Genomic DNA, 23,049 nt, shown 5'->3' with positions numbered 1-23,049 from the left:
AGCGCACATCCTTCTCACCCTGCTCCTGATGGACACATCCCACCTGCAGCTGCCTTCCTTCATCCCTCCTGTCTCCATGCCAGAGGGGTTCCCAACGGGACACACCACAGCTCAGCAGCCCAAAGGGGCTGCCAGAGAAGGGACCCAAGCCCAGACTCCATCCCCAAACTCCACATCTCCATCCGCAACCTCCACACGTCCATCCACAACCTCCACACATCCATCCACCTCCATCTACAACCTCCACATATCCAGCCACAACCTCCACACATCCATGCAGCGCCATCCTCAAACTCCACACATTCATCCAGCTCCATCCACGACCTCCACACGTTCCTTCAGCTCCATCCACAACCTCCACACGTTCATCCAGCTCCATCCACAACCTCCACACAACCATCCACAACTTCCACACATCCATCCAGCTCCATCCACAACTTCCACACATCCATCCAGCTCCATCCACAACCCCCACGTCCATCCAGCTCCACCCACAACCTCCACACATTCATCCAGCTCCATCCACAATCTCCCCAGGTTCCTCCAGCTCCATCCACAACCTCCACACGTCCCTGCCAGACTCATCACTGAGGAGAAAACCAGCACCTTGTCCTTGACCTCACGTCCTCGACCTCTGGCTATTAGCCGAGCCCTGTGCTGTGGGAAGCAATGCCTTGTGGTTTTTAAGGAGCACTGGTGACGCCGGTGCCAGAATCCCTAAGCAGGAGCCAGGACTATAAATACAGGGCCAGCAGTTGGGATGAGCAGCCACAAATCCCCCCTGTCCCGCCGCCATGCCCTGCAAGGCTCTGGCTCTCTGCCTCCTGGGGCTCCTGACTATTTCCTCTGCTTGCTACATCCAGAACTGCCCCATCGGGGGCAAACGAGCTGTGCTGGACATGGACATCAGGAAGGTAAGTCCTGGGAGGGCTTGGAGCACTCCCAACTCCATCCCTCCCTTCTCCCTACCTTTTTCTCCCCCCGTTCCCCGAGCAGTGCCTGCCCTGCGGCCCCCGGAACAAGGGCCACTGCTTCGGGCCCAACATCTGCTGCGGGGAGGAGCTGGGCTGCTACATCGGCACCTCGGAGGCGCTGCGCTGCCAGGAGGAAAACTTCCTGCCCACGCCCTGCGAGTCGGGACGCAAACCCTGCGGCTCCGGAGGGAGCTGCGCCGCTCCCGGCATCTGCTGCAGCACCGGTGAGGGCGGCACGGCATCCCGGGATTGCTGTCCCGAGCCCCGGCACAGCCGGGAGGGGATTCAGGGTTCTTACAACAGTGGGAGAGGGGAGGATGCTCCAGGGATTCTTTGTCCCATCCGTGTGTCCAGCCAGGGCACGCTCCAGGTCCTATCCAGACCCCAGGGATGAGACTGGGAAGGTTTGGGGCAGAGGGAAGCAGACAGCAAACAAATTTTGGGGGCTGAGCAAGTGCAGGAGCCACGTCCCATCTGCTCTCATCAGTTTTTCTCAAAATCCCACCCTCCTCCCTAAATTAAACTGGCAGGGATCCTGCTGTAAATCCTGGAAAGCATCAGAGAATGGAGTGAGCAGGAGCTCAGCAAACCCCAGTGCTGGGGGGTCTCTGGGGGCTGTTTTTGGGGGTTCTCTGGATGTTTGGGGGATTTCTGGGCGCTGTTTTTGGGGCTTCCTGGGGGCTGTTTTGGGGATCTCTGGGAGGTGGTTTGGGGAGTCCTGGAGGGCTGTTTTTTGAGGTTGTTTCAGGATCTCTGGGAGCTGGTTCAGAGAGTCCTTGGGCGCTGTTTTGGGGGTCTCTTGGAGCTGGTTTGGGGAGTCCTTGAGGGCTGTTTTTGGGGGTTCCTGGGAGCTGTTTCAGGGATGTCTTGGAGCTGGTTCAGAGGTTCCTGGGGGCTGTTTTGGGGGGTCCATGGGGGCTACTTTGGAGATTTCTGGGAGCTGTTTCAGGGATCTTTGGGAGTTGGTTCAGAAGGTCCCTGGGGGCTGTTTTTGGGGGTTCCTGGGAGCTGTTTCAGAGACTTTTAGGAGCTGTTTCAGGGATCTCTAGGAGCTGTTTTGGGGAGTCCTTGAGGGCTCTTTTGGGGGTCCCTGGGGGGCTGTTTCTGGGGGTTCCCAGGGGCTGTTTCAGGGATCCCTAGGAGCTGTTTTAAGGATCTTTAGGAGCTGTTCCAGGGATCTCTGGGAGCAGGTTCAGAGGGTCCCTGGAGATGGTTCAGAGATCTCTGGGGCCTGTTTTGGGGGGTCCCTGGGGTCTGGTGGGTGCTGCCTGATTTCACACCACACTCCCCCCTGTCTCCCCTCAGAGGGCTGTGGCACTGACTCATCCTGTGACCAGGAGCTGCTGTTGGTGTAGCCCAGCCAGGAGAGAACCTGCAGGATCCTGCATCCATCGCCGTCCCAGCCCCACCCTGGGCTGTGATTCAGACTGAAGTGATGAGCTTTGAGCTTAACTAGAAATAAAACTTGGACAGAAAAACAACCCAGCCACAAGTCTGTGGGTTTTGTGTGCTTGCTGGGTTGAGGTGCAGGCTTGGGAGAAGACACTTTTAGGGAAAAGTGGAGGTAAAAAGTGAGAGTTTCAGGTCAATGAACTGAGGGAGGGAGGGAAGGAGGGAGAGTGACTTGCAGACCATGGCTGAACCACAGCAAACTCTAGGCTCAGCCCAAAACCAGAAGTTTTAGGACAAAGCTGACAGCCTACAAGACCCCAACAACCCAGAACACCCAAAGCCATTACAATTTTATCTATATTTTCAGTGGTGATGAATAAATTAAGCCTAAAGGGAGGAATTAATGAGACACCAGAAATCCTGGATCATTCAGACACATTCTTATTCAGCCACACCAAGGGATGTGCAAAGGAGGGTTTGAAGTGTGAAATCAGGATTACAATTAATTCCTTCCCCCAACAACAAAAAAAAGGGAAGGTCAGTGTTTCCTACAAATTCATTCAGCCCTCCTTTGCCTTTGGAAGCATCCAGAGGAGCTGACAGCGAGGAGCTGAGCCAGGCTCTGCCTCAGGACTGCTCCTGCTCCCCCCACATGCTGTGTGTGAAGGATCCAAACACGTGGGAGGTGGGATCACAGGCACAGCACCAGGGCTGAGCTGCAGCCTCCAAGTTCCCCTCACCCCCTTTCCCTCAGCGTTAACCCTTTGGAGGCAGCACAGCCAGAGCCCTTCTCCACCACTTCTGAGGCCAATTTATACATTCCAAGGAAGGATCTGTGTGTTCTGGGGGCTCTGGACACCAGAGCCAGGGCTGCTACGAGAGCACCGTGCGCCTGACGACGCGCCCGTCCTTGTCGATGGCGAAGTTGTAATTGCGGGGGCTGTCCAGGCACTCCTCGATCCGAGCCTCCAGGTTCTCGGGGGTGATGAAGTTTTTGGCTTCCTCCTGAAGCAAAGCACAAGGATTGTCCCCCTCAGGATTATTCCAGCCTGTTCCCAGAGCTCTGGCTCAAGCTCCCTCCCATCCACACGCTGTCAACACCCCAGGAAGGTGCTGGGGCTTGTGGTTCCCAGCTGCCAGCTGAGAAATCTGTGGAAAACAATCCCACGGCTCCCACATGGCTCCCTGGCAGGGAATTCTGGCAAGCTGCTCCCCAGGAGGCACCAGCTGCTCTTACCTGCAGCTGGAGAACCTCCTTCTCCTTCTCCTCCAGGAAAGCCTCCATTTTCCTGGCCTGTTTCTCTGCAATCTCTGATTTCCTCCTCTTCTGCTCCTCCTCTTCTCTCCTGCGTCTCTCCTCTCTGCCAGGCAGAAAGGAAAATGTCATGGAGGAGGTGACACCTCCACCCAGAGCACCTTGACTCGGCCCTCAGCAGCAGAAGGCACAGGAACCACGAGAGCTGCACAGGCAGATTTATTCAAACAGAATCACAGAATCAGTCAGGGTGGGAAAGGCTGTGTCCTCTTGTCCTCTGCTCCCAGGCAGCAGATCCTGACCCATCCTGGCTGCACCCTCCTGTCAGGGAGTTGTGGACAGTGACAAGGTCTCCCCTGAGCCTCCTTTGCCCAGGCTGAGCCTCCCAGCTGCTCCTACCAGGACCTGAGTTCCAGACCTTTCCCCAGCTTTGCTGCCTTTCCCTGGAACATTCCAGCATCTCCACATCTTTCCTGAACTGAGGGGGCAGAACTGGGCACAGCACTCGAGGTGTGCCCTCACACAGGGGAAGAATCCCTGCCCTGCTCCTGCTGGACCATTTCTGATCCAGGCCCCCTGGGCACTGTGCTGGCTCGTGTCCAGCCTGCTGTCCATCTGTCCGCCAGGTCCCTTTCTGCCTGGCTGCTGAGCAGAACCCCACACCTGCACTTGTTATCCCTCATTTCCTTGGATGCAGCCTGTGCAGGTCCCTTACAGAGCCCTCCAGCCCTGCAGCACACCCACACTCACACCCAGCTCGGTGCCACCTGCAAATCTGCTGCTGGTGAACTCAACCCCCACATGGAGATCATCAGCAAAGGCATCAAACAGGGCTGGGGACACCCTGAGCCCTGGGGACACCTCTGGCGTGACCATTCCCCACTGGGCTCAGCCATGAACCAGTTCCTAACGCAGGAATGACCCTGCCCAAGCTTCTCTGTGCCCAGCTGTGCCCGAGCAGTGCCCGCCGTGCCCTGCAGGGGCCGCGCTGACCTGCGGGCCCTCTGCCGCCCGTTCTCCTCCTCGTTCCAGGCCATCAGCCGCCGGTGCTCCTCCAGCTGCTCCGGCGAGCCCTCGGCGGTCAGGCGCTCCTCCCGCTTCTTCTGCAGCACCTCGGCCTTGAACTCCGCCCTGCAGGGCCGGGGGAGGGCGCTGAGCTCCTGCCCGGGGCCGGCAGCACAGCGGGGTCTGCCCGGACTGCCCCAGAGCAGAGCCAGCCCCAACAGCCTGACCCTCCCTGCCCCTCAGTGCCCCCACTGCCACCACCCTGACCCTGCCCCTCAGTGCTCCCAGTGCCACCACCCTGACCCTGCCCCTCAGTGCCCCCACTGCCACCACCCTGACCCTGCCCCTCAGTGCCACCACCCTGACCCTGCCCCTCAGTGCTCCCAGTGCCACCACCCTGACCCTGCCCCTCAGTGCTCCCACTGCCACCACCCTGACCCTGCCCCTCAGTGCTCCCAGTGCCACCACCCTGACCCTGCCCCTCAGTGCTCCCAGTGCCACCACCCTCACTCTTCCCTGCCCCTCATCAGTGCAAACCCCACCACTCTTCCCACCCCCCAGATCTCCCGGCTCCCGTTACAAAGTGCCCCACAGCCACCCCTCCACAGCCCCACTGTCCCTCACAGCGGCCCCAAATGGCCACAAGGCCACACTCCCCTGCCTCACAGCCCCATATCCAGCCTCCCACCACACAGCCAGCCCCACAACCCTGTCTTGTTCCACATCAGCCCCCAGCACTTCATTCAGCCTCCAACTCCACACCCAGAGCCACCCCCAACCTTCCCCTGTCCCACAGCAGCCTCACAGCCCCATACACCTGCCCCCTGCCTCACAGCCAGTCCTATACGAAATAAAGGCAGTCCCCCAAAACCCCATACCCAGCTCCTGCCCCAAACCCAGCCCTTCAACCCTGCCCTGCCCCACAGCCAGTCCCTTACCCAAACCCACAACCACCCCCAGCCCCATAATCAGCCCCAGCCCATGTCCGACCTTCCCCTGCCCCATAACTAATCCGTAACTCAAACCCACAACCCCTCCCCTGCCCCATAACCAGTCCTGCCCTTCTCCTGTCCCACAGCCAGTCCCTTACCCAAACCCACAACCACCCCCAGCCCCATAATCAGCCCCAGCCCATGTCCGACCTTCCCCTGCCCCATAACTAATCCGTAACTCAAACCCACAACCCCTCCCCTGCCCCATAACCAGTCCTGCCCTTCTCCTGTCCCACAGCCAGTCCCTCACCCAAGCCCACATCCATCCCCAGCCCCACAACCAGTCCCAGCCCATGTCCGACCCTCCCCTGCCTCCAGCCCCCATCTCCACGGCCCCAGCCCAGCCCAGCCCCGCAGCCCCGGTACCGGAGGGCGCTGAGCACCAGCCGGTGCTGCCGGTACCGCTCCTGCACCACCAGCAGCTCCTCGGGGTCCACGGGCGGCGGCAGCTTCACCCGGCCCGCCTTGGACTTGGCGGGGGGGTCGTGCCGGGTCTTGCGGCCCCGCGCCGGCACCGCCCGCGGGCCCCAGGCGGGGCAGAGCCCCGGGGAGGGGCCGGAGCCGGGGCCTAGCCCCGGGAGCGGGACGGGCCCCGGGAGGCAGCGCCTCAGCGCCCGCAGCATGGCGGCGCCTGAGCGACTGCGCGGCGCGGAGAGTGACGTCACATCTGTGCGCCGCACAACCGGAAAGGGGAGCGGGGTGTGATGGGAAATGGAGTTCGGGAGGGGAGCGGGACACGGACACGGACGCCCGTGGGACAGGGACACCGGCGGGGATAGCGATATACTACACGGGACAGGGACAGCTAGGGGGCGCGGACACCGGCGGGGATAGGGATATCCTACACGGGACAGGGACAGCCGTGGGACAAGGACACCGACAGGGACAGGGACACTATATGGGATAGGGACACCCGTGGGACAGGGACAGCCTGGGAACACGGATACCCGTGGGACAGGGACACCCTACAGGGGACAGGGACATCTGTGGGACACACGGACAGCGGCGGGGATAGAGACACTCTATACGCGATAGGGACAGCCAAGGGACACGGACATTCGTGGGGCAGGGACACCCTACATGGGGACAGGGACATCCGTGGGACACGGGCACCTACGGGACGGGGACACTGCCACGGGACAGGGACACTGCCACGGGACAGGGACAGCCCCAAGGGACAGGGACAGTGCCACGGGACAGCCCCACGGGACAAGGACAGGCCTGGGGACAAGGACACTGCCGCGGGACAGGGACAGCCCCACGGGACACGGCACCCCAAAATCGGACGCCCGCCCCCTGGGACACGAATTGCCCACCCAAGGATCCCAAGGGACGCGACCCCCGCCCCCCACGGGCACGGCATCCCTCTGGGGACACCGCTGTCCCCGCTGTCCCCATGCCACCCCCCGCCAGCCCCTCCATCACCACCACGCTCACAGATCCCCCCCAGCCCCTTTATTCCCCTCGGGGGGGTCCCGGGTCGCTCCCGCGGGGTTCGGTGCCTCCGGTCAGGGGCGCAGAGCGTGGGGCTGCGGGAGAGGGGCGGGGGGGCGGTCAGTGCCGGTACCGGGGAGCCCCCAGATGGGTCAGACCCGGTCCCAGGGACCTCCAGCCTCGGTCAGACCCAGTCCCGGGGACCCCCAGGACCCCAAGAATGGATCAGTGCCCTTCCCGAGGACCCCCCAGGACGGGTCAGTCCCGGTCTCCCAGACCCCCCAACACCCCCAGATCGGTCAGTCCAAGTCTTAGGGACCCCCCAGCACCCCCAAAATCTGTCAGACCCGCTCCTGGGGACCCCCAGGATGGGTCAGTCCTGGTCCCGGGGACCCCCAGGACCCCCAGGATGGGTCAATCCCCGTCCTGGGGACCCCCAGATCGGTCAGACTCCGTCCCGGGGACCCCCAGGATGGCTCAGACCCCGTCCCAGGAACCCTCCAGCACCCTCAGGATGGGTCAGACCCGGTCCCGGAGACCCCCAAGACCCCCAGGATTTTTCAGTCCCGGTCTTGGACACCCTACAGCACCCCCAGGACTGATCAGTCCCGGTCTTGGGGAGCCCCCAGCACCCCCAGATCGGTCAGTCCCGGCCCCCAGGAACCCCAGGATGGGTCAGACCCAGTCTTAGGGACCCCCCGGCACCCCCAGGATGGGTCAGTCCCGCTCCCGGGGACCCCCCAGACTTCCAGGACCCCCAGATCGGTCAGTCGCGGTCCCAGGGACCCCCAGGATGGATCAGTCCCACCCCCAGCCCCCCCAGGATGGGTCAATCCCGCTCCCAGGGACCCCCCAGGACCCCCAGCCCCGTCCCCGCTCACCGGCAGCGGCTCCTCCCGCCGGGGGGGACACGGGAGGGGACGGCAGCGCCCCAAAGGGGACGGGACCTGCGGGAGGAGGGGGGAAAAAAGGGAGAAAAGCAGCCGGGATTGAGCGGGGTCACCCCATGGATGGGGGGAATTCCAGGGTGGGCGGAGTGCGGGAGATTCGGGGAGGAAGGGAAATGGGAGGGGATGATAAGCACGGGAAAAGGGAATGAACTGTGGGGGGATAAATCAGGGAGGGGGATAAACTGGGGGGGTTTAGCCCGTGGGGGTGATAAACCCGGATAATTCAGGGAGGGGGACAACCTGGGGTGGCATTTGTAGCCCGTGGGGGGTGATAAACTTGGATAATTCAGGGAGAAGGATAAACTGGGGGGGGGGGGGGTTATAGCCCGTGGGTGTGATAAATCAGCATCATTCGGGGAGGGGGATAACCTGGGATGATAAACACGGATAATTCAGGGAGGGGGATAACCTGAGGGGATGATAAAACTGGATAACACAGGGAGGATGATAAACTGGGGGATTTTAGCCCGTGGGGGTGATAAACCCGGATAATTCAGGAAGGGGGATATAAACTGGGGTGGGGGGTTAGCCCCCAGGGTGGGACGGGGGGTAAACCCGGATAATTCAGGGAGGGGGATAACCTGGGGCAGTTTTAGCCCGTAGGGTTGATAAACACGGATAATTCAGAGAGGGGGATAACCCAGAGAGATAAACCCGAATAATTCAGGGAGGGGGATAAACTGGGGGGGGATTTTAGCCCCTGGGGGTTATAAATCAGGATAATTCGGGGAGGGGAATAAACTGGGGAGGGGTTTATAGCTCATGGGGTGATAAACCTGGATAATTCAGTGAGGGGGACAACCTGGGGTGGCATTTATAGCCCGTGGGGGTGATAAACCTGAATAATTCAGGGAGGAGGAAAACCCAGGGTGACAAACCCAGATAATTCAGGGAGGGGGATAACCCGGGGTGATAAACCTGGAAAATTCAGGGAGGGAGATAACCTGGGGTGATTTTAGCCCGTGGGGGTGATAAACCTGAATAATTCAGGGAGGGGGATAAACTGGGGTGATAAACTCGGATAATTCAGAGAGGGGGATAACCTGGGGAGGTGATAAATCCAGATAACTCAGGGAAGGGGATAAACTGAGGGATTTTAGCCCGTGGGGTTGATAAATCCGGATAATTTAGGGAGAGGGATAACCTGGAGGGATTTTAGCCCGTGGGGGTGATAAACCCGGATAATTTAGGGAGAGGGATAACCTGGAGGGATTTTAGCCCGTGGGGGTGATAAATCAGGATAATTCGGGGAGGGGAATAAACATGGGTGATAAACCCGGATAATTCAGGAAGGGGGATAAACTGGGGGGGATTTTAGCCCATGGGGGGTGATAAACCCGCAGTGGGGTTTAACCTGGGGCAGAGATAAATCCAAGAACTCAGCGGGGGGATAATCGCGGGACGGGGACAGGATTCCGAGGGGATACAACCCAGGGAGGATAATTTGGGGCAGCGTAACTCGGGCAGGGATAACCCAGAGGGATTTTCACCCCAGGACAGGATGGGGGGCACACAAACCCTGGGCAGGGGGACACGGGCGGGGTGGGCATCACCCGGCAGGGACGGGGGTGACCCGGAGGGGGTGACCCGCGGGGGACACCCTACCTGGAGGTCGCTGGGGGTGCGCAGGTCCCGTTTGCCCCCCGGGTACCACCCGTGGGACCAGTGCTGGCCGCGGGCGCGGGGCAGGGCGCAGCTCAGCAGCAGCAGCGCCAGCAGCAGCAGCGACCCGCGGGGTGCCATGGCCGGGGGCTGCGGGGACACGGGGGGCACTGTCACACCGGGATCCGCTCCAGGGACACCCCCGGGGCTGCGGGGACACGGGGGGCACTGTCACACCGGGATCCGCTCCAGGGACACCCCCGGGGCTGCGGGGACACGGGGGGCACTGTCACACCGGGATCCGCTCCGGGGACACCCCCGGGGCTGCGGGGACACGGGGGGCACTGTCACACCGGGATCCGCTCCAGGGACACCCCCGGGGGCTGGGGGAGGGCTGAGCACCCGAGGGTGCTGCCTGGGGTGGTTTGGGTTCGGTAGGAGCACAGGGGTTGGGTGAGGGGGATGGAGATGCAGAGGGGGTGCACCCATGGGTGGTGCTGGGGTGGGTTTGGGATGCAGAGGGGTTGAGGACCGTGGGTGGGTTTGGGATGAAGATGCAGAGGGGGTGAGCACCCGTGGGTGGGTTTAGGATGGAGATCCAGAGGGGATGAACACCCATGGGTGGTGCTGGTGTGAGTTTGGGATGCAGATGATGGAGGAGATGACCCAGCATCACTTTGGGGTGGGCTTGGGATGCAGATGCAGAGGGGATGAGCACCCCTGGGTGGGTTTGGGATGCAGATCCAGAGGGAATGAGCACTCTGGGTGGGCTGGGATGGGTTTGGGATGCAGATGTTGGAGGGGATGACCCAGCATCACTTTGGGGTGGCTTTAGGATGGAGATGCAGAGGGGATGAGCACCCATGGGTGGGTTTGGGATGGAGATTCAGAGGGAGTGAGCACCCATGGGTGGGTTTGAGATGGAGATGCAGAGGGGATGAGCACCCAAGGGTGAGCTTGGGATGCAGATCCAGAGGGGGTGAGCACCCGTGGGTGGGTTTAGGATGGAGATTCCGAGGGGATGAACACCTAGGGGTGGTGCTGGGGTGGGTTTGGGATGCAGATGATGGAGGAGATGAGCGCCGATGGGTGGGTTTAGGATGCAGATCCCGAGGGAATGAGCACCCCTGGGTGGGCTGGGGTGGGTTTGGGATGCAGATCCAGAGGGGATAACCCAGCATCACTTTTGGGTGGGTTTGGGATGAAGATGTAGAGAGGGTGAGCACCCATGGGTGGGTTTGGGATGCAGATCCCAAGGGGGTGAGCACCCATGGGTGGGTTTGGGATGGAGATGCAGGGGGGGGTGAGCACCTATGGGTGGTGTTGGGGTGGGTTTGGGATGCACATCCCGAGGGGATGAGCACTCTGGGTACCCTTTGGGGCTGGGGAATCCAGAGGGGCTCAGCACCCCGGGGTGCTGCTGGGGTTTGGATCCAGCAGGGACACTCCCCCCACCCCCCCGGGCCCCATTTGGGGTCTGATTTGGGGCAAGCAGGACCCCCCACCCCGGGCCCAACCCGTGCCGTGGCCGGGGCAGCCTCACCTGGGCGGTGGCGGTGGCACCAGTGGTGGCCGGAGGTGGCGGTGGTGACAGTGGCCGGTGGTGGCAGTGGCCGGCAGGGCAGGCACCGCTATTTGAAGGGTTCTGTGACAGTGACGTCGGCCCGGCCACCGTTCCCACGGGGGACAGTGACCTCGCTGATGGAATTGCCCTCTTGTGCCAGTGCCCGGTGCCTCCTTGTCCCCAAATCCCTCTGGCACCACAGAACAGCACCCTGAGCCTCCTTTTTGGGGATTCTGCCCCAGAAGGGGCTCATTTCCCATTTCCTGGCAGCTGGGAAAGGGATGGATGCAGATTGTCCCTCTGCAGTTCCAGGGATGCTCTTGTTGAAAGGAGGGGAGCAAATTCCCCGTGCCTCAGTTTCCCTGCTCCCATTTCCTTGGTTATCCCCCCATTTCTAATCTGTCACCCCCAAAGTGGAGCTGGATGCTGGCAGTGGCCATGGAGCCCACAGCTCCCAGCTCAAGGGATGTGGCAGAGTTTGGGAAGGGGATTTAGGCAGGATCTGGCCCTGGATTATCTCCAGCAGCTGCTCATCTCTCTGATATTTGCAGTTGGACGCGGGATGGGGCTGTGCAGATGCTGTGGCAAAAGCTCAAGGCAGCTCCCGGCACCCCAAAATTTCCCCAAACCCCCCTGAGATCCTGGGGATGGAGGAAAAAAGGGGAAATGGGGAGGGACTTGTTGGGGTGGTCCCTGTTCCTGGCTGGAGCACCTGTGGGGACAAATGAAGCCCCCCTGTTCAAGGAGGGTCCCCATTTCTTTGGGGTCACCACATTTGTTTCTGAGTGTGTCTGACAGTCTTGGCCCAAAGCCCCCAAAATTTAGGAGTTCGAATTTATGAGCACTTGGGGCTCATGAGGGGTACCAGGTGATGGAGTGGGGATGGTGGCAGCAGCAAAGCAACTTTTGGGGGTGTTTTGGGTTTCTGAGGGTGCCCCCTTGCCTGTGTGCCTCCACTGAATCCTGCCTGGTCGGAAAAAACTGAAAATACTTGGATACTCTGACTCCTGGGCTGGTTTTACCCAGAATTTCCCAGATTTCAACCCCATATCCTGAGCTTAGAACATCCCTGTCAATATTCCTGGGCCCTGCCACCCACCCTCTGCTCCCCAGCACTGTTGGGGTGTCCAGAGAAATCCTGGGGGTGAAGCCTCTGCTCCAAACCAGTTCTGCCAGAGCCTGCAGAGGGGATGGAGCTCCCCCATTAACCTGGCCATGGTGCCCCTGAGAGCAGGAGGGACAAGGAAGGTGTTTCCTCAGCCTCTGCTTCATAAGAAAATAATAAAATCACCCATATTAACCTGGTTTTTTTTTAAATATACAAGTGTGCATCTCTTCTCCTCAGGATATTTTGTGAGCCTTTGGATTTTTCTTGAAAGAGAGCAGGCCTGGAGTGGGGATTTGGGAAAAATCCTGCCCTGGGAGGGTGGAAGGCCCTGGCACAGGGGGTCCAGATGAGCTGTGGCTGCCCCTGGATCCCTGGAATGCCCAAGGCCAGGCTGGATGAGGTTTGGAGAGATTTGGGATAGTGGGAGGTGTCCCTGCCCATGGGTATTGGATTGGATATTCTATGAGATCCCTTCCACCCCAAACCATTCCCTCATTCTGAGATCTCTCAGGGTGCCAGGAAAAATAATCTGACATCTCCCCCAGCAGCTGGGGATGGAGCTCACCGGGTACACAGAGTCCCAGCAGGGATGGCAGTGCCACTGTGCCCACCCTCAGCTCAGGGCCACAGGGTCAGCCCCAGTCCCTGCTCTAAAATCCAGCTCCAAACACACAGACCTTTCCTTCAGGGAGCAAAAAATCCTTTTGTTTTTCTGGGATTTGCTTTTTTGGGGTTGAAATCCCAACATCTGGGTGCTGTTGTGTGGCAATTACAGTTTCCAAACCAGCAGTACATGGTGGCCTGACCCCGAGAGAAGAAAGTATTTTAGCTTTTGCTACAAAAATGAGGGAATTTATATATAAACACACACACAGAATGAACTTTTTTGTTTTTTCTCCTTATTTTTTTTTTAGAGCTGACCAGCAGAAAAATGTGAAACCATTTCCCTGCAGGTTTGGAAAAGCTTGTGCTGGTGGGGTTGTGCTGATGGGGGAGGGTTTGGGTTTTGTTTCAGATGAGATCCAGGATATCTTTCTTTCCTTTTTTTTTTTTAAAAAGGTTTTACTCCCTCAAGAAAAAAAAAAAAATTTACAAACAAAATAACAGCCTGTATCAACTCTCCAGAAGAGAGATGGTATGACAATATTAATCCAAACATCAAGCTATTTAATTCCCCAATAAAACATTGGAAAAAAAGGAGCCAACAGTATCTGCACTAACACTTTGCTACATATAAAATCTCCAGCTAATATGAAGCTTATGGTACCAACCTCTAAAACAGTTAAGATATATACACATAGGTTTTGTTTTTTGTTTTGTTTGGGGGGGTATATTAACAAACAGAATATTACAAAATATTAAAGAAGGCAACTCTTCTGTCATTTGTTTCAGGGAGGGTGGGTGTGGATTTTTTTGTTCCTGTTTTTCTTCACTTGAAGTTGGCGTAGTCTGAGAAGGCGTCGATGTATTCCTGCACCACCTTGTAGCAGAATTCGTACTGTTCCTGTGGGAGTTCAGAGACAGCAGGGTCACAGCAGGAAAATCCACACCTGACACAGCTTGGGCAGGTGTCCAGAGCAGGCCCCACCTCCCTGTGACCCCCAAACCCTTCCTGGGGTACTCATGGCCAAAGAAATTCTGTTTTCCCCTTCCCTCTCTGAGGTTCTGTTTGGATCCCAAAAGATTTTTCTTCTAAAACCCTGAGCAAACCCCTCTTGCAAGACCTCACCCAGCCCCAGCAGGACACTCTTCCAGGAGTTTCAGCTCAATAATGTATGGATTGTGGCTGAGGATGTCCCCAAGGAGGTTCCTACAACTTCTGTCAGTGCTTTAAATGCATTTGATGCCTTACCAAGAAGAAGGGGAGAGAGCTCCTGGCCCACCCTCACAGAATCATGGATCCCAGAATGGTTTGGGTTGGAAGGAACCTTGAGATTGCTCCAACCCCCTGCCATGGGCAGGGACACTTCCCACCGTCCCAGGTTGCTCCAAGCCCCATCCATCCTGGCCTTGGGCACTTCCAGGGATGATGAACCCACATCTCCCCTCACTCCCTCTTCCATGGACAGCAAAAGCCTTGAACCAAAGATGTTTTTGCTCAGCACTGAGCCCCCAGCCCATCCTTGCTGAGGTTCTGGTGGGGCAGGAGGCACCTACCAGTGTCTGCACCATGTGTGGCCTCTGTAGTCTTAAACTCTTGACTGTCTGAAAGACATCGAGGATGGCCTCTGCCTTCACCCTCTCCAGGACAGTGCTCAGCGCACAGAAGGTGCCCGTTCTTCCTGCTCCAGCACTGGGAAAGAGAAACCAGGAGCTGAGGGAACACCCCTGATGGCTTTGCCCAGAGGACAAACCAGAGGAGTCAGCCCTGCCCCAGTGCCACTGTCATATTTTCTGGAAAAATCCCCTTGCCTAGGATTTCTCTCCTGGGAAGCTGAGAAGCCTCAGAGAAAAAGGGAAGCAATTCTTATCTCATTTGCTTCTCCTGTGTTTTGCTGGTTTGGAATGTGGTTTGGAGATTGTTTACCAACAAGTGATTGATTGTTTCATTGGCTTCATGTAAATTGTTTTTATTTAATGACCAATCACCATCAAGATGTGTCAGGACTCTGGAAAGTGTAATGGGTTTTCATCATTATGTTTTAGCCTTCTGTCTGTATCCTTTCTCTATTCTTTGGTCTAGTTTAGTTTTCAAGTTTTCATTATTATCTTTTAGCCTTTTGTGAGTGTCCTTTCTCTATTCTCTGGTCTAGTTTAGTTTAATATTCTTTAATACAATATAGATCATAAAATAATAAATTAGCCTTCTAAGAACATGGAGTCAGATTCGCCATTCCTCCCAACAACCCCAAAAATACCCCACCCCAGCCTCTCCCATTTTACCCAGGACACAATTTGGGATTGTGACCATCTCCCAAGCTCCTGGTGGAGCAGATATCCCCAGAGGGTGGCCCAGCTGCTCCAGCCAGGCTTTACCTGCAGTGCACAGTGATGGGGTGGTTTCCAGACTGCTGCTGCTGCTTCTGCACCGCTGCAATGATGTTGATCATCCCCTTCCCATCCCCGGGGATCCCAACCTCTGGCCAGCCATGGAAGTGAAACTGCCGGATCTGTCGGCTCTTGTTCTCCTGTGGGGAGGGCACAGCTCCAGGTCAGGCTGGGGATCTGTACCCAGGAACCCAGGGGGGATCAGGGCTTTGGGGTAACAATCCCTGCTTGGGGAGGAGTGGCATTCCCAGGGCAAGGAGTAGGGGAAATGTGGGCAGTGGGGGGCAGGAGGGAGATAAGTTTTAGTATAGCACAATATAATTATAATATAATATAATATAATATAATATAATATAATATAATATAAGCCTTCTAAGAACATGGAGTCAGATTGATCATTTCCTTCCTGCCACGGGGGACCCTGAAAATACCACAGGGATTCTTGGAAGAAGCAAGCAAAATCCTTGTAGGTGCAGGGGTGGCATTCCCAGGGCAAGGAGTAGGGGAAATGTGAGGAATGGGGGGGTAGGAGGGAGATAAGTTTTAATATAGCATTCTTTAATATAATATCATAAAAAAATAAATTAGCCTTCTAAGAACATGGAGTCAGATTCATTACTTCCTTCCTGCCCTGGGGGACCTTGAAAGTACCACAGGGATTTTTGGAAGATGCAAGCAAATTCCTTGCAGGAAAGCTGCTTGTGGAGGAGTGGCATTTTCAGGGCAAGGAGGAAGGGAAGTGTGGAGAATGGGGAGCAGGAGGGAGGCCTGGTGGTGAGGGCAGCAGGAATGAGCAGCAGGACAGGGATACAGGGATAAAATCCCTTTGGGACAATGGGGAGCTGATGGAGCTGAGGGAACACCAGCAGGGGCTCATGGCAGTGAAACCCAGGAGCACGCAAGGGTCCCCAGATGTTGCAGACATATTTCCTGAAAATCCTTTCACTAGGATCTTTTCTCCTGAGAAGCTGGGAAGCTTCTCCATCTTTTGCTACTTTGGAATGTGATTTGGAGAACTGTTTACCCACCATGTGAATTGTTTTTAATGAATGGCCAATGACAGCCACCTATGTTGGACTCTCTAAGTCTGTCATGAGATTTTATGATTAATTCCTTTCTAGCTTTCTGATGAAATCCTTTCTCTCTATTTCTTTAGTGTAGTTTAAGTATATGATTTTCTTTTAATATATCATAAAATAATAAATCAGCCTTCTTAAACACAGAGTCAAGATTCTCATCTCTTCCCTCGTCCTGGGGACCCTCAAACACCACCCACCCCACCAAGAGGGAGCAGCCAGGCTCTTACCCTGGTGTTGGTCACCAGCAGGTCCCTCACTGTGTAGCTCTCACACTCCTCCTCCTTCTTCAGCTCCACCGTGATGTCCCCGTAGGACACGGAGCCGTCGGACGGCCAGTACTGGGCACACTTCTCCTGAGGAGGCAGCACAGGAGGGTTGGGAAGGATGAAAGTTTTGACAAGAAAGTCTCACACGTGTGTGTGGTTAGCAGAAAGATTCTTGAGTGTAGAGTTTGGTGAAGGAATAGAGATGGAAGCAAGTTTTGATATAGAAGAAAAGAATTGCTGAGCCAGTCTCATTGGATAACCAAGGTGCCAAAGGGTGTGTTGGTTAGAAGGGTTTTTATGACTTAGAGCAAAGGATAAACCCACCCCAAACAAGAAGATGTTTTTACCAAGCAGGAAGGGAGCACAGGCAAACAAGGCAGCAAATGTTGCAAGTAGAAAAAAGGTTTCAGAATTTTCTACTGCAAGAAAACTGAAAACACCTTCTAGCTTAAACTGTAATGTACTGACTTTAGTGATTGGAGAACAGTAACATGAATATGGTAATGACAGTAGTTATGATAGGCTAGAGATAAAAGTTAAGGGATAGATTGGTTCTACTGTATGAAGATGCTCAGCAAAGAAAAGTTTAGAATGCATTGTAACCAAAAGAAAAGTCTATAATGCATTGTAACCTAAACTCAGGGTGTCCAGGCTTGCCTGCAGCTGGAGCTGACAGCTGTGGGCACAGCTCTATCTCCCACAGCCCTGGACTGCTGTGACACCTTGGATCCAATAAACTGCATTTTGGAGACCCCCTGGAGTCCCACATCTCTCATTCAGGCTCTTACAAAGGAGGCCACAGGGTGAGTAACCCCTATTCTTCCCATGGGTTTGGATAGAAGAATCTCCTGGCTGGTGCCCAACCCCAGGTGGTGTTGAGCTTTACTGGATCATGCAAAACTGCACTGGTATAATCATTTAATGACTATGATAAAGGATACAATTGTTAAATGTGATGATTGTTTGTTAATTGGCTATGATTATTGTTTAATTGTACCTGTGGAAACCCAGGGCACTGGGAATATTTCTGTGTCTACTCTGGGGTGCCCTGACCCCCAGGGGACCACTGACTTTCATCCTCATTCATGGAGAAAGTTTCCCAGATTCAAGATAGACTGGAATCCACAAAAGTGTGAAATAGATTATAGAGAGCAGTGTGAGTGTATCACTGGGTGAGAAATTTAGGGTTTGGGATTTTTAGTATGGATAGTTGTGGATGGAAGCAAGATGGAGGGCACAGGGTGTCCTCCTGGGTTTCTTCTTCATGCTGCTTCTTCCTCCTTCTTCATGGGTTTGGGTGGCATTTTGTAATTGGGCAGACAAGTCTGCATTGTGGGCTCTGTGGGATCAGTTATTGGGTTAAAAGGGAAAATAATCCAGGTGTCAGTTCTTAATTGGATAGTTTAGTCTTAAAAGCCATTGGAACAAGAGATTGTTGGCCATTTTGTGCCTTCTGATGAAAAGCTGCAGAACTCAGAGCAGTGAGACTGTTTTACTGATAAGAAATAATAAACACCTGAGTGTGAACATGAATTACAGTCTCAAGAGCCTTCAATCCAGACCCAGAGAAACCCACAACTGGGACCCCCACAGTAACAAGAATCATGAGAAACCATGTTTGGGGGGTTTGATGGAGACCACAAGAATCCCTGCTTGGATGAGATCAACGCATACAATAGAACAATATAAGTTTAATAATTAATATGTAGTTATCTAATGATAAGGGTATAAAAGTGTTCACCCTGAACCCATGTTGGAGTGACATTTGGGTCTGTACCCCTGACACCCAGAGCTCCTCAATAAAAGCACCTGCATATAATCATTCTGTGATTATGCATTTAATCATTCTGTGATTGTGTGTTGCTCAATGCTAACAGTGGGATCCCACAGACCTCACAAACTCCCAGAATCACAGCCTGGTTTGGGCTGGAAGGACCCTAAGGATCATCCCATTCCAAACTCCTGCTGTTCATTCATTTATTTATCTCCCTGCTGTTTAGTGCAGATAACCCAGGAGCTTACCTGGCCTCTCTCCTCCAGCTCTGTCAGCATCACTATGGAGCAGGATTTCCACTCCCAGATCATCCTCCAGAAGTCCTCTATCGTGTGCTGCAGCGGCCCCTGGCTGGCGATGTAGGAATCCTTCTGGCGATAGCCCTGGGATGTGGGAGCAGGGTCAGGGCACCAGCACCAGGAACCTCTTGGACATGGCTGGCCCACCAAGCTCAGCTCCCTTTTGGGAGGATCACACCCCCTACACACACTTGGCTTTATCCATTTGGGTTTCCAGCACACCTAAGCAATATTGCAAGCTCTGAGTGCTGGAGCAGAGCTTTGCCTTAGCTCCAAGTACAATTTTTATTGGGGATTTGGGACCATCACATTTTTTGGAAAAATCCCTTTGCCAGGATTTCTTCTGGGAAGCTGAGAAGCCTCAGAGAAAACTGAAAACAATATTATCTCAATTGCTTGTCCTGTGTTTTGCTGCTTTGGAATGTGATTGGAGATTGTTTATCCAACATGTGAATTGTTTTGACTTAATGACCAATCATGGTCAGGCTGTGTCAGACTCTGAGAAGCCAGTCACAAGTTTTTATTATTATTTTGTTAAGCCTTCTGTAATTATCTATTCTATATTCTTTAGTATAATTTTAGTATAGAATTCTTTAATGTAAAATAATATCATAAAATAATAAATTAGCCTTCTAAGAACATGGAGTCAGGTGCATCATTTCCTTCCTGCCACGGGGGATCTCAAAAATGCCACAGGGATTTTTGGAAGAAGCCAGCAAAACTAAACAGCACTGGCTGATCTTTGAGGTCCCTTCCAAGCCAGACCATTCTATGATGTGTGAAACCAGCAGGAAGGCTGGATGACTCTGGCTCCTCCACAGCCACAAAGAGTTTTTGTTTCCAAACCCCTGTGAGTCCCCTGTGCCCTCCCTGCAGACTGTGACTGCAGATGCTTCGTCATTTGGAGTTTGTCATTTAAGCAAAGTTCAGCAGAGGCAGGAAATTGAATCCTCAGCCCAAATTGCTTACGTGCCATGGAAATTTTCCGATCTGGATGCACAACAAGGCAGCTGCTCCTGGCTGCTCCCACAGCCACAGCAGGCACCCAGCAAAGGAGGTTTCAGGGAGCAATTAATTAGGGGTGTTAGAACTGGGAATTAACTGGTTTTAGTGGCAAACCCAGTGATTGCATTTTTGGGGAAAAAAAGCCCTGTGTGATTAGGAGGGGAAAACAGAAATTGGGCTGAAAAAGAGCAGGGTCTGTGCCTTGGCCAGCACAGGCATCACTGCATGGAGATCAACACTCATCTGAGGTGTCTCCCTGGAGTCCACAGGATTGCTCAGGAGGGAAGGATGTGCAATCACTTATCTCCTCCTCAGAGTGAGGACAGCACTTAACCTCCCTGCCTCTCCTCCTGCCACCACCCAGACAGGTGTAATGGGATTGACCTGGCCACTCTCCAAGGTTTTGGGATGGTGTATTGCTCCCTGAGCTCATCTGGTGGATGTTTTCTGACCAAATGGCCAGTGCTGTGTTATTTCCATGGATACGTGGATCCGTTCTCCACAGCCATCAGCAGAACCCAGAGGGACAGAAATGAGCCCAGGATTTGGAGGTTCTGCTCAGGCTCCAGCTCTCCTCTCCCACAAGGAGCTGGATATATCTGGGGGGTTCTTGGAGAAAGAAATCAGCACCATCTAGTGACACCAAGTCACATGGAGGGAGCTGTACAAAACCCATAAAAGGAGTGTTTGGGATAAATTCCTTCCCAAAGGAAGCAGCATGAGGTGGTTTCCATGGGAAGAAGATGGGAAGAAGACTGGAGAAGACTCACATCAATGAAGGAAGCGTTGACATAGTCTGTGTTCTCCTCCCCTCTCTTCACTGGAATGATTACTCGGTTGAACTCATCTGGAACAGAACAAAACCATCTGAGATTTGGGAGAACCTGCATGGCCTTCAGCTGGGGAGTCACCAAGCCCCAAGTGAGAGACAGAGATTAGGGAAGGGGAGCGCAGTGCACCTGGCTGGGACAAGGACAGCCAGCTCCACCCTCTGCCATGGCCTGGTTTGGGGCAGAGGAAGGGGATGCTGAGCTCTCCAAGAAAAGGACCTGCTCAGCACTGGGACTCCTTTCCCTCTGAGGCAGAGCAGAAACCAGCAGAGAGGGTCACGCAGGGGTGGTTGGCCATCTGTGTCCAGAGAAAATCTGAGTATCTTCAGGCTGGAGACTCCACAACACCCTTGGGCAATTTGTGTCAGCATCTCACAGCCAGAATGTGTTCCCTGCTGTTCAGAGGGACCCTCCTGTGATCAGTGTGTGCCCACAGCCCCTTGTCCTGTCCCTGGCCACCCCTGGCAACAGCCTGGCTGTGTCCTCCCTGCAGGTGTGGATGGGCAGGGATGAGGCCCCAGAACCTTCTCTTCCCCTTCTGAGCGTTCCCAGCTCTCCCATCCCTTTCTGGAACCTTCTCTTCCCCTTCTGAGCAATCCCAGCTCTCCCTGGAGCCTTCTCCTCTCCTTCTGAGCAGTCCCAGCTCTCCCATCCCTTCTGGAACCTTCTCTTCTCCTTCTGAGCAGTCCCAGCTCTCCCAGCCCTTCCTCAGGGCACAGATGCTCCAGCCCCTCCCTGGGCTGTCCCCAGTCTGTCCATGTCCCTCCTGTGCTGGCACCCAGTGCTGCAGGTGTGGCCTCCCCAGTGCTGAGCAGAGGGGCAGGATCCCCTCCCTGGGCCTGCTGGAAGAGTTTTGTCTCACCCAGCCCAGGCCACCACTGTCCCTTTTTGGGCACTTTGCTGGCTCAGGTTCAGGCTGCAGTCTGTCAGGACCCCCAGGTCCTTTCCTCCAAGCTGCTTTTCCACCCAGCTGGGTGACCCCAGTCCAGGGGCAGGACTTTGCCCTTTCCCTTGAACATCACAAGGTCCCTGTTTGCCCCATTTCTCCACCCGATTCCTGTCCCCACACCCACCAGACCCTCAGCCAAACAAGCCTTACATGGAATTATCTGAAGCACCCTGTTCTTCTTCATGTTGGCTGGCAAGTTCCCCGTTCTCATCTTGTCATTCTGGATTTTGATTGAAGTGAGCTTCTGCAGGGCAAGGAGCAGAGCAGAGGGGATGTTCAGAGCCACCCAGTGCCAGGTGATCCCCTGCACCATCCCAGCAGATCCACCAGGACAGGACAACAGCCTCACTCACCTTGAACTCCTCCTCCAGCCCGTTGCTGCTGGTCCCTGGCACTTTGTTGTAGATCTTCTGGAGGTGGATCTCTAAGGAGGTCACCTCCAGCTCCGTGTCACCGTACAGATAGTGCTCCAGAAGTGCTTGGTATATGAACACATACTGCATCTGCAGGGGGGCAGGGACAAGGAAGGAGTAAAAGCAAGTCTGAGTCTCTCTGAAATCTTTCTTTTTAAAATTGTTCTCCCTGCTCATAACTGCACCTCCCCCTCTAGCCATAGAGTTACTTTGCTTTTTTTCCCCTGCCATGTTTCATGCGCAGTGAGGGCATGATGGATGCAAACCCACCAACCCCTGCCCACCCTCTGAGACCCTAAAAAACTGAGTGACAACCTTCCTGCCAGCAAATGGGGACTGTTTCTTTATTTACCACACCAAGCAAAGCAGATGTGAGACAAAATGTTCTCCAAGCCTGGAGAAAAGGAGGCTCAGGGGGGACCTTGTGGCTCCACAAGATTCCCTGACAGGAGGGGACAGCCAGGGGGAAACAAGGGACAGGATGAGAGGGAATGGCCTCAAGCTGTGCCAGGGGAGGGTCAGGTGGGATATTGGATAAATTTCTTAATGGAAAAGGTTGTCCAGCTCTGGCACAGCTGCCCAGGGCAGTGGTGGAGTCCCCATCCCTTGAGGGATACAAAAGCCATGTGGAGGTGGCACTTGGGGACATGGTCAGTGGTGGCCTTGGCAGTGCTGGGGGATTGGATGATCTTAAAGGACTTTTCCAATTCCAAAAAATCACGATCCTATGATGATTAACACTCTGGGATCTACACTCTCCCAGGGGCAGCACAGGGCACTGAGGACAAGTCAGTGCTGTGCTTGGAGACCACCTGGCTTTGAATTCCAACTTCTCCCTCTGTCCCATGGAAAGTCTGGCACCACCACTGTGAAAGCCATGTGGATGTGGCACTTGGGGACATGGATCAGTGTGGCCTTGGCAGTGCTAAGGGAATAGCTGGACTCTATCTTAAGGATCTTTCCCAACCTAAATGATTTAATGATTCTACAAAGGGGATTAAGAAAAGAAGGACCTCATGTAGAGCCCACATGATGAAGCATCACCCCAAACAAGGGATGGCAAAACCCTCACACAGGCTTTGAGTGGGTAAAGGAAATGCCTGCCCTCAGGGCAGGTGTTCCAGATTGCAGGGCAAGCTGTTTTCTATACCATCTGGATGGCAGGTGTCT

General features: G+C 55.0%; 4 protein-coding genes across 5 annotated transcripts in view; 1 reads left to right on the top strand and 3 right to left on the bottom strand.

Annotated features, from left to right (window-relative positions):
* Positions 1 to 794: 794 nt before the first annotated feature.
* LOC128948541 (neurophysin 1-like) lies at positions 795 to 2,329 on the top strand. The gene is made up of 3 exons (XM_054293292.1): positions 795 to 914; positions 997 to 1,198; positions 2,280 to 2,329. Exons 1-3 carry the CDS (start codon positions 795 to 797, stop codon positions 2,327 to 2,329), a joined length of 372 nt encoding a protein of 123 aa, XP_054149267.1.
* Positions 2,330 to 3,109: 780 nt separating this feature from the next.
* Positions 3,110 to 6,241, bottom strand: MRPS26 (mitochondrial ribosomal protein S26). The gene is made up of 4 exons (XM_054293243.1): positions 5,985 to 6,241; positions 4,615 to 4,752; positions 3,604 to 3,727; positions 3,110 to 3,371 (listed from the first exon to the last, which is right to left on the bottom strand). Exons 1-4 carry the CDS (start codon positions 6,239 to 6,241, stop codon positions 3,240 to 3,242), a joined length of 651 nt encoding a protein of 216 aa, XP_054149218.1. The 3' UTR covers positions 3,110 to 3,239.
* Positions 6,242 to 7,063: 822 nt separating this feature from the next.
* Positions 7,064 to 9,754, bottom strand: LOC128948500 (progonadoliberin-2). The gene is made up of 3 exons (XM_054293244.1): positions 9,608 to 9,754; positions 7,934 to 7,999; positions 7,064 to 7,147 (listed from the first exon to the last, which is right to left on the bottom strand). The coding sequence occupies exons 1-3, from the start codon at positions 9,743 to 9,745 to the stop codon at positions 7,127 to 7,129; spliced, it is 225 nt and encodes a 74-aa protein (XP_054149219.1). The 5' UTR covers positions 9,746 to 9,754; the 3' UTR covers positions 7,064 to 7,126.
* A 3,668-nt stretch (positions 9,755 to 13,422) lies between these two features.
* PTPRA (protein tyrosine phosphatase receptor type A) overlaps positions 13,423 to 23,049 on the bottom strand; it is a 132,965-nt gene continuing 123,338 nt past the window's right edge. For both annotated transcript variants that reach the window (XM_054293294.1, XM_054293295.1), the window contains 8 exons: positions 21,820 to 21,969; positions 21,617 to 21,710; positions 20,458 to 20,534; positions 18,632 to 18,766; positions 16,571 to 16,696; positions 15,253 to 15,404; positions 14,434 to 14,569; positions 13,423 to 13,780 (listed from right to left, as the gene is read on the bottom strand). In XM_054293294.1, the coding sequence (XP_054149269.1) occupies positions 13,706 to 13,780; positions 14,434 to 14,569; positions 15,253 to 15,404; positions 16,571 to 16,696; positions 18,632 to 18,766; positions 20,458 to 20,534; positions 21,617 to 21,710; positions 21,820 to 21,969 (945 nt within the window). In that variant the 3' untranslated portion in view covers positions 13,423 to 13,705. The remainder of the gene's footprint in view (positions 13,781 to 14,433; positions 14,570 to 15,252; positions 15,405 to 16,570; positions 16,697 to 18,631; positions 18,767 to 20,457; positions 20,535 to 21,616; positions 21,711 to 21,819; positions 21,970 to 23,049) is intronic.

This window comes from Melozone crissalis, unplaced genomic scaffold, assembly GCF_028551555.1.
Source record: "Melozone crissalis strain CALT ecotype California unplaced genomic scaffold, PUWL_Pcris_2 ptg000132l_1, whole genome shotgun sequence".
NCBI lineage: Eukaryota > Metazoa > Chordata > Aves > Passeriformes > Passerellidae > Melozone > Melozone crissalis.
The sequence above is the reverse complement of the archived record's forward strand: the minus strand, read 5'-3'. Positions and strand labels throughout refer to the sequence as shown.